This window comes from Cyprinodon tularosa, unplaced genomic scaffold, assembly GCF_016077235.1.
Source record: "Cyprinodon tularosa strain WSP-4 unplaced genomic scaffold, ASM1607723v1 ctg495, whole genome shotgun sequence".
In the NCBI taxonomy this organism is placed as follows: Eukaryota; Metazoa; Chordata; class Actinopteri; order Cyprinodontiformes; family Cyprinodontidae; genus Cyprinodon; species Cyprinodon tularosa.
In genome coordinates this window covers 472,253-482,043 of record NW_024039224.1, presented here as the reverse complement: position 1 = coordinate 482,043, position 9,791 = coordinate 472,253, and the positions used below count along the sequence as shown (strand labels likewise).

At 37.4% G+C, this 9,791-nt stretch overlaps 1 protein-coding gene across 1 annotated transcript; it reads left to right on the top strand.

Annotated features, from left to right (window-relative positions):
• The first annotated feature begins 1,600 nt into the window (after nucleotides 1-1,600).
• LOC119794862 (medium-chain acyl-CoA ligase ACSF2, mitochondrial-like) lies at nucleotides 1,601-9,759 on the top strand. Its single transcript, XM_038302597.1, has 16 exons — nucleotides 1,601-1,790; nucleotides 2,085-2,280; nucleotides 2,367-2,495; nucleotides 4,621-4,674; nucleotides 4,782-4,900; nucleotides 6,459-6,621; nucleotides 6,718-6,813; nucleotides 6,896-7,047; nucleotides 7,127-7,215; nucleotides 7,284-7,360; nucleotides 7,428-7,535; nucleotides 8,546-8,697; nucleotides 8,777-8,918; nucleotides 9,075-9,185; nucleotides 9,289-9,357; nucleotides 9,450-9,759. Exons 1-16 carry the CDS (start codon nucleotides 1,678-1,680, stop codon nucleotides 9,498-9,500), a joined length of 1,821 nt encoding a protein of 606 aa, XP_038158525.1. The 5' UTR covers nucleotides 1,601-1,677; the 3' UTR covers nucleotides 9,501-9,759.
• Nucleotides 9,760-9,791: the final 32 nt, after the last annotated feature.

Here is a 9,791-nt window from a genome sequence, read left to right as displayed (position 1 = left end):
CTAATCTTTCTCTATACTGTGAATACTATACTATTAAATTGTTATATTATCTTTTTAACTGTTTGGCACTGTGGATCATTAACTATTAAAGCATTTGCTGTGCTGCATGATGTAACAGTTTGAACATGTAACAGAACTATTCTTTTGCCCCAAGAAGGTCCTCGGTTCAAATTCCAGCAGAAGGCCCCTGGTGCACCATTTACATCATCTCCCCCTCGTGGGCTCGGGTGATCTGGCATCCTCCCTCAGTCAAATAAAATGCATGTTTGGCTTGATGGTCCTGTGATGGTCTCAGACAATTAAGTTGCTACAGCAGATGGATGGATAGATCGCTTTCATGCATGCACACTGTGAGGGTAGGCATTAAAAATATCCACCATGTATTTCAAGGTGGAATACAAACAATGCAGAAATGCAGCACTCCTTATCTTGAAGTCGTTATGCCTAATCCCCTGTTCAAAGGCCAGCCAGTCACCAGCCTTCAGCACAACTTGTTCCACAGTGAAACTTCAGGAGCTAATAAGCAAATGACTCAAAATTTCTGAAATGCAAACAATCAAGGTCAGATGTAGGTTCTTTAATACCAGCAACGGAATAGTCGCCACCTGCTGGTCGAAGTCTGCGAGGGTTACCTAGTACTACTAATCAACTGATTAATAAACCCAAGCACATCCAGAAATCTGATAAAACTCAAAACACTTTAGACTCACTACAGAGTCTCTGAAGTAGGCCTGCCCAAAGTCGAACCTCATCCTGCTGCCCTGCAGGTTTTAGAAGTTGCCCCGCTTCTTCCCTAGACAGGTGATTCCAAAGATTATAGTTGAGGAACATGCCTGTTTAGCTATCAATGGGCATCATCTATGGTGAAGCGGGGAAACCTCTAAAACCTGCAGAACAGCTGGCCTCGTGGGCCGACTTTGGGCAGGCCTCACAGAGTATTTGTGTTTCTTCAAAAGGAGTTACATGACCTAACTGTGTCATATTCTGGGCTGGAATTCAAGTACTTCTAGTACTTCTTCTAGCTTCAGAACATCATTTACTGTAAATCAAATAGGAGGTCCACAAGTCTGTTTCAGTGCAAGGTGCACTTGGAACTATCTGGTACAAAAGAAAGAGCTTATTTTTATTAGTTAAATTTTCCTTTAGGGGCACCCTATACTACTCTTCTTTTATTAACCCTTTATGAGCTGGGCCTAAACATTTAATGCTTATTTTAAATATGATATACTGGCAAACACATAAGTACAAATCTTTAATATTTACCTACTCTTTTACAAAATGTTCAAACATTTAAGAACATATCAAAAATAATATTACTGACATCCTCAGAATCAATGTCTTCACAAGCAGTTGTTGTTTCTTTAACTGTTTAATTTCATTTGTTCCAAGCTATAATAAGGTTAAAGTAAGCACCACAGTATTTATTAACTCTTGGGAAATTTGTAAATTATAAATGTTGAATTTTTGGTTGAAAAATCTAGGTATGTGACATGGGCTTAATAGAGTTTCTGTTATCTTTAGTGTGTACATACCTAGTGAGGGTGAATATAAGTTAATAATTACACATGCTGTAATTAAATCCAACCTGAGTGAACCAGAAGTTTTGCAGAGAACACTCTGCAACCCAAACAGGTTCCTGCTGCATTTACATCCAGCTGACTGTGAGAGCCAGGTGAAATGTCTGCACGGATTTCCTCCTCACTGCTCAGGGTTTGCCCTTACAGTTTCAGATGCTTGGATGTCTTAAAAAGCTGCAGGGCATGGAAACCAGGAGGGGACATTTTTATTCGGCAAGTCACTCTTTTTTTTCAAATAATACATTTTTTTTATAGATGCATTTTGTTTTTAACAATGGAACAGAAAATTGAGGGCTGTTGAAGTTCTTTGTAGAACGTAAAGTATGTGTAAAACATTTAAAGTAGAGTATTTCTAAAGGAAAAATTATGATTTACAAAGAAATCAAAACTAGAATTTAGTGTAGATAGGAAATGATAAATCAGTTACCTGGTAAATTCCAATTTTTTTTTCTTATACATCTTAGAATATCTTACTCTAAACTGATTTGTGAACCTTTTCTTTGGCAGGTCTCTCCATGTAGACAGTCCTCCTCAAAAACCATCCCTGACCACCAGCTACGTCCATGGTACCTCTTCCTATTCATTGCTTCCCTTGACTGTAAGCCAGAGCCTAGAGGCAACAGTGGAACGCTTTCCTGATCGTGAAGCTGTGGTCTTTCTACAGGATGGCATCAGGAAAACCTTTGCTGAATTTCAAAAAGATGTATGTTTCAGAGTTGGTCAATTGAGAAAAGTTTTAATAATCCTGCATTTATTAAGTTACTCTCTGCACCTTTTTTTTTGTGCAAGGTGGAGACGGCTGCTGCGGGCTTGCTTGCTCTGGGCTTGGAGAAAGGCGATCGACTTGGGGTTTGGGGTCCAAACATATATGAATGGATCCTTTTCCAGTTTGCTTCAGCTAAGGCTGGAATTATCTTGGTCAGTGCAGAAACTATCCATATTTACAAGTCAGATGGACATTGAACCTGTCAGAGCCTTGGGGGAAAGCTGTGCAACTGCATGTTTACCAGGTTATCGTTTTCCACATGTTATATTTTCTCTTTAAGCATAACTTCATACAGATAGACTGAAGTAATTTCTAGAACTTTACAAACTCATAATGGCTGGTAACAGGTTTAGTTCTTCGGGTTTTTAAAATGAATGAGCTCATGCATTCAATTATTTCAAACATTTTATGTCGATTTTCTCCAATCAACACAGGGTCAAAAATCTATATACAATTATATTGGGTAGATAAATCTATTTTTCAACTGCTCATAAGCATAGGATAATTTTGGGAGTTTTAAAAAAAAGTTTTTTTATAAATTGTCAGATTTTAGGTTCTTTAAGCAATTTTAATTAGGAAAATAATTATAATATATATATATATATATATATATATATATATATATATATATATATATATATATATATATATATATATATATATATATATATATATATATATATATATATATATATATACGGAACTTTAGTGAAAACATTTAAAAATTCCTGTAGGTGACAATAAATCATTTTAAATTTTAATTATCATCTTTTCCAAATTGTGGTTTTGAAATAACCAAAAAGTTATATTTATTTATGATTTCTTTTTTTATGTAATCTTTTTTCTGCTGAGGTAAAATGACTCAACAGAATGTAACAGTGTCCTTTTTTCCCCAGGAATAAATATTTCAGCACACTCCGAGTCCTTGATATCCGCTCCCAGCCAGTTCTTATCAGCTATATTTAGAACACTATCTCTCAGAAAAAGTAAACACAGGGTTAAAAAAAAAAAAAAAAAATGCAAGCGTATTTGTGTATTTTCCTAGGAAGCATCTAGGTTGGATATGATGATCATTGGCTTCTGTGAGCCTCTGAGATGTGAGCCAGCAAAGAACCAGTGTGATGAAAGGAGAAAGACGAGTTGTGCAGAAGACCAGGAGAGATTAGCAAAACCAATGTTAAACATTTATTTCCATTTATTTTGATTGCTTGTTGGGTTCCTTGCAATTTTAAGTTCCAAGAGAGGACCAGCCAAAGTGATAACATCAGAAACTCTTGGCCTAAATTATGTTTTCTGAAGGGAGACTAAACTAAGGTCTTTATCAGAAAAACGGAATATTTAATCACATTTAATTTGAGAAGTGGTTATATCATGTCTATAAATAGATGCAGTGCAATTAATTCCAAATTAAGTGATAAAATTTGGATTCAGATACATTTTCGTGGTGAATATCTCCTACTTCTTCCATGCTGTTTCCTCCTTTTTCTTTTAATAATGTGAGTAATACTAATATTTATATTAGTATTACTCAATATCTTAGATATTGCACATGTTTAGTTTCCTGTTACCGGCATACCTTGAAAGAAAAATCATTATATTCAATATGTATTTGGGGACTGCTTCCAAAATCTTAAACTTAGATTCAATGTTTGGAGGAACATTTTGTAATAGTTTGTCATTTAGGTCAAGTAGTTCAATCTTTGTCAGGACATAAGAGATTTTTTTTTTTTCCAGAGGTCATTTGGTCCGCTGCTAATTCAGTTTAACGTTTAGAGCAGAGGCTTCCTTCTTTGTCAGGATCATCTCAGGTCACAGTGATGAGAATCTGTCTTTAGAAGTTGACAGTTTCCAGTCCATGGCAGGTCTAACCTTTGGTGCTTTCTGGACTGTTCTTCATCATTTTTTCCCACCATTCTGCTTGAAATGGTTGACATTTGGACAATGCTTCATATTCCAAAAGAAAAATAAAGCCAAACAGACAACAAAACAGTTATTTTCCGGAATATACCTTAATACTTATAGTGCCTTTGACTATTATTAACTGGAAGCTGGACCACTTAAAACAAACTCCACATATAAGTGGTTGAATATTCAGCCAAAAATATGCCAGAAACTGTCTGTTGGCTTCAAGAATCATCATTGAGGACATGCAAAAATATTTGAGGCCATATTATTTTGACTAATAAAGAGGCAAATTGAAACTTTTGCTCCTAATTCCTGTTTTTAAATTGCTTGTAGATCATTCCAACTCAGGGAGCCTTGTTTCTGTACCTACAGGTGTCACTGAATCCAGCCTATCAGGTGGACGAAGTGGAGTTTACACTGCAAAAGGTAATTGGTCACGTCCTATAATTAAATACACAAAACATCTTAAGAAATGCCTTTTGAAACGGATATATATTTTATGTGATGTAACAGTCTAGATTAACTGTGCATAGGTCCAGTGCAAAGCAGTGCTGTGTCCAACCAGCTTTAAAAGTCAGAACTTCTGTGAGATGCTGCGAAAGATTTGCCCAGGAATCGATTCTATGCCACCTGGAATGATCAAAAGCTCCAGGTTTGACAGCATCTATTTCCGTAATGTGCTCTGTTGTTAGTATTTAAGGATAATTGGACCTCAACGCAGCAGTATTCAACCCAACCGCTCCCCATCCAGGCCAAAGAACTGTAAAGTTTAAGTATAATAGATTTTACTTTTTTTAATATTATTTTTGTATTGGAATTGTTACAAAAAATCCTCATTTGTAGATGCTTACAGTGAGAAAAATAAGTATTTGAACAACCTGCTATTTTGCAAGTTCTCTTAGAAATCGATTGCAGTTTCAATTGTCATCATAGGTGCATGTCCACCGTGAGAAAAAATGAAAAATCCAGAAATCACAATTAACAAATATTTGTATGATACAGCTGCAAATAAGTATTTGAACACCTGTCTAACAGTCAGAATTATGACCCTCAAAGACTTGTTAGTCTGCCTTCAAAATGTCCACCTCCACTTCATTTCTTATCCTAAATTAGATGCACCTGTTTGGTCTTTTGCTGCATAAAGATACTAAACATGACTGTCAATCTCCCTTGGACTGGGGCTCCATGCAAGATCTCAACTCGTGGGTCTCAATGATCCTAAGAAATGTGAGAAATCAGCCCAGAACTACATGGGAGGAGCTGCTCAATGACCTGAAAAGAGCTGGGACCACCGTTTCCATGGTTACTGTTGGTTATACATGAAGACATCATGGTTTGAAATCATGCGTGGCACGGAAGGTTCACCTACTTAGACCAACACATGTCAGGGCGCTTCTTAAATTTGCCAGTGACCATTTGGATGATCCAGAGGAGTCATGGTAGAAAGTCATGTGGTCAGATGAGACCAAAATAGAACTTTTTGATCATAATTCCACTAACCGTGTTTGGAGGAAGAATAATGATGAGTACCATCCCTACTGTGAAGCATGGGGGTGGTAGCATCATGCTTTGGGGGTGTTTTTCTGCCCATGTGACAGGGTGACTGCACTGTATTAAGGACGGGATGATCGGGGCCATGTGTTGCAAGATTTTGGAGAACAACCTCCTTCCCTGAGTTAGAGCATTGAAGATGGGTAAACGCTGAAAGAACCAGGGCTTCAACCGACAACCCTCCAGATGCAGGGCAAACTCCTTCATCCATCTCCACTGTCGGCCCAAAAACCCTAACAATTAACTAAAAACACAATATTTTGATAAAATTAAATGTTTGTATTAATTGAGAAAAATCAATCCATCTTTGTTGAACTGAAGCATAAAAAGTGTCGGGCATAAGTTATTTATTTAGTTAGAAATGTTTTTGTCTTTGTAAAGCAAATGCAATAAGGTCACTTATCTGATTTACTGCATATTTGTGATTCTATTTACTATGAAATTTAAGTGGTAAATAGAATAAATGTTGTGCTGATTTCAGTTTGTCAGGGAAAAACTAAACCAAAGAGAACAAAGCTAGCAAAAAACTAATTTGCGGTTGGAGGCATTCAATCATTTCAGTGATCTACTTGTTGGACTCCTATGTTTTTGAATTACTTAAACCCTTTAACTCAGTCAGTTCTGTTGGAGGCTCAGGGATTCTGTTTTGGATCCTGCAGGGTGCCAGAGTTGCGTATGGTCATTGTGACCGACAGCAGACAGCCGGGGATGTTTCATGTGGAGGATGTGATGCAAGCAGGGGAGAGTCAGCACTACAAGCAGCTGATGGACCTGCAGAGCAAGCTGTCCCCTGATGATGCCATCAACATCCAGTTCACCTCAGTAATCTTCATTATAGGCCCTTTTTTTTTGGCACTGTAATGATAGTTTCCTGACATATTGATTAAGATGTTTTTTTTTCTTTTTAACCGGAACTAGGGTACCACTGGGAATCCAAAGGGAACCACTCTTTCCCACCACAACATAGTCAATAATGGATATTTCATTGGTCTGCGTATGGGCTATCACAGCAGAGTAAGTCCTAGTTGTCTATCAGATGTTTGGAACATCCCAATAACTTGATTTTAAAATTGGTGTATTTATGTTTCACTATCAGCCTCAGGTGCGAGCGTGTCTTCCTGTGCCTTTGTACCATTGCTTCGGCTCTGTGATTGGTGGGATGGCCATGGCACTTCATGGCATCACCCTTGTGTTCCCTTCTACAGCTTACAACAGTTCTGCCAATTTAGAGGCTATCCAAAAAGAAAAGTATGTTCCCCAAAGTCCTTATGGCATTCCAGAACAAGAGCTTCTTTTTTATGTCCGTTTGTCTCGTTCCTTCAAAAAGGTGCAATTTTGTCTATGGCACTCCAACTATGTACGCTGACTTGCTTGGTCAGGATTTACACAAGTATAACTTGTCATCGATTGAAGCCGGTAAGATATCTAAAGTCAAGATCAACGTGTTTTGTTGAATTTGGTGAGAACTACTTTCTTCGCTTTAGGGCTCATAGGAGGTTCTCCATGCCCTCCTGAGATCCTGAGGAAGCTAATAACACAAATGAACATGAAAGAGATAACGGTGATTATCAAATATTTAGTCTAGAACCCATTTAAAGAGCTTCTGAGCCTAAATTAATCTTTCACAGGTCGTGTATGGAACCACTGAAAACAGCCCTCTTACCTTCCTTGGATTTCCAGAAGACAACGATGACCTGAAGATGAACACAGTGGGGTGCATCATGGCTCACACTGAGGTATGAGCTTTTGAGCATCAGTGAAATTCCAGTTCTCACCTATTCCTTTAGAAGATTAAGAGGAATTACTGCTTAGACACCTCACCAGCCTGCCACAAGGCAATTGAGACAACAAACCATATTAATATTCACCATGGGGGACACTTTATGGATTCCAATTACCCCAATATGCATGTTTTGGGGAACGGGAAGTTAGTGGAAAAACCTTCATGATATTTTTGGTAAAAAAAAATAAAAAAAACCCACCTCCACCGCTTTGCAACTGGTCTTATACTTTACTAAAATCTTTATCTCTTTGTGACTCTATGCAGGGGCGGAGCTAGATGGGGGGCCAAGGGTGGCCATGGCGACCCTTAGCCAATCATTGGCCACCCCTGTGGCCACCCTACCGTTTATTTCCCTCTAATACAGATGGTGGCAGTAATAATCTCAAGTGGAATATTGAAAACATTTTAATTTTTCATATATTAACAGTTACTTGACAACAAAAACACTGGTTAATTATGCACATCAATATACTAACATTAAAGATGATAAATACAGAATTCAAGCAGAAATAGATTTTGCGTTTTATGGGGTAAAGAGGAGTCTTCATTGAAATCATAAATACCTATTTTAATAAAAACTTATTAAATAATCAATTTATGTAGATATTTGTACTTGTAAATATCCATTTTATGCAGAATGATTACTGATAAAAGTAGGTAAATAATGACAATGGAAAAGATGTTTGCCCAAAACTCAAACCTGAAAGAATTGTATCCACTATACCTTTTATTTAGAAAGCATGGATGTTTGAATATATTCGTCTATGTGTTAGCAAAGGCTGTGGCAAAATATAGTTTGCCAATTAGAAAATATGGATGTTTTGCTCATTAAAATCTGTGGTGGAAGAGTATAGATTGACCCTGAGGTTTTGGTGCCCATCTACTTTTGGCCACCCCTCAGTGTACAATAAAAAATTTACTGGCTACGCCTCTGCTCTAAAATGCTTTAATGTGTGTCTCAAGGCAAAAATAGTGGACCCCAACACAGACCAGATGGTCCCGCTCGGTGCTTCAGGAGAGCTCATGATCAGAGGGTACTGTGTGATGCTGGGGTACTGGGATGAACCTCTGAAAACCAGAGAGGTTATATCTGATGATCGCTGGTATAGAACTGGGTATGATTCACATCTAAGATAAGAGATGTTTTGTTTTTAAATTTGCTTCTGAGATTAGTGAGATCAGATTTCTTTCCAGTGACACGGCCAGCCTCAACAGTCTGGGATACTGCCGCATCGAGGGACGCATTAAGGACATGATCATCCGTGGAGGGGAAAACATTTACCCTGCTGAGATTGAGCAATTTCTCCACAAGCATCCAAAAGTTCTGGAGGTGCAGGTGAGATAGAAAACAGCAGGACACTGTACTTTTTCCATTTCTAATAAAAAAAACTTTTAGTAGGAATTTAGGTGGGCTGCTTATGCAAAAATAATGAACCTTCTTTTATCCTTACAAACGGCTACAGATGAATTTATTTAATGCTTTGCTTCCCAGGTTGTGGGGGTAAAAGATGAGAGGCTGGGTGAGCAGGTGTGTGCCTGCATAAGGCTCAGGCCGGATCAAACCGCAACTGCAGAGGAGATAAAAAACTTCTGCAAAGGCAAAGTAGGAACACATAATGAACGTTCAGTTTCTTGCAAAACAGAAAAGCATATTTTTATTTAGAAAAAAAAGTGCCCAATTATGCATGTTTTTTCCTTCTCTTCAGATGTCCCACTTTAAGATTCCACATTATGTGATCTTTGTAGACAGCTACCCTCTAACTGTCTCTGGGAAGGTAGGATGGTAGTTTTATCGCCAGCATTTAAAAGATGTATCTGCTTTAAATTCATGCTTAATAACTAAAGTACAATTTCTTCGTTTCTCCAGATCAAGAAGAACGTATTAAGGGAGGAAATGGAGAAGAAACTAGGTCTTTGATTTACTATTTCAATATCTTACAGGATGCAATTTTAGAGTATTAAGTAAAACCTGTAATGAAACTAGGTATCTGAATAATTTATGCCTTATTTTGTTAAGTGATGTTTGTACTTTGATGCTGCCTGCTGTTATTGACCTGAGGAACAATGTTTAGCTTAGCAAGCAATGGCAACTAAATAATTCAGTTTTCATTTTAATTGTTCCAAAGGATTTTTAAACGAAACGACTGTAAAACCTTCAATAAAGAATTTACCTCATCATAAAAATGCATCCGTTTTCTATAAAACATCT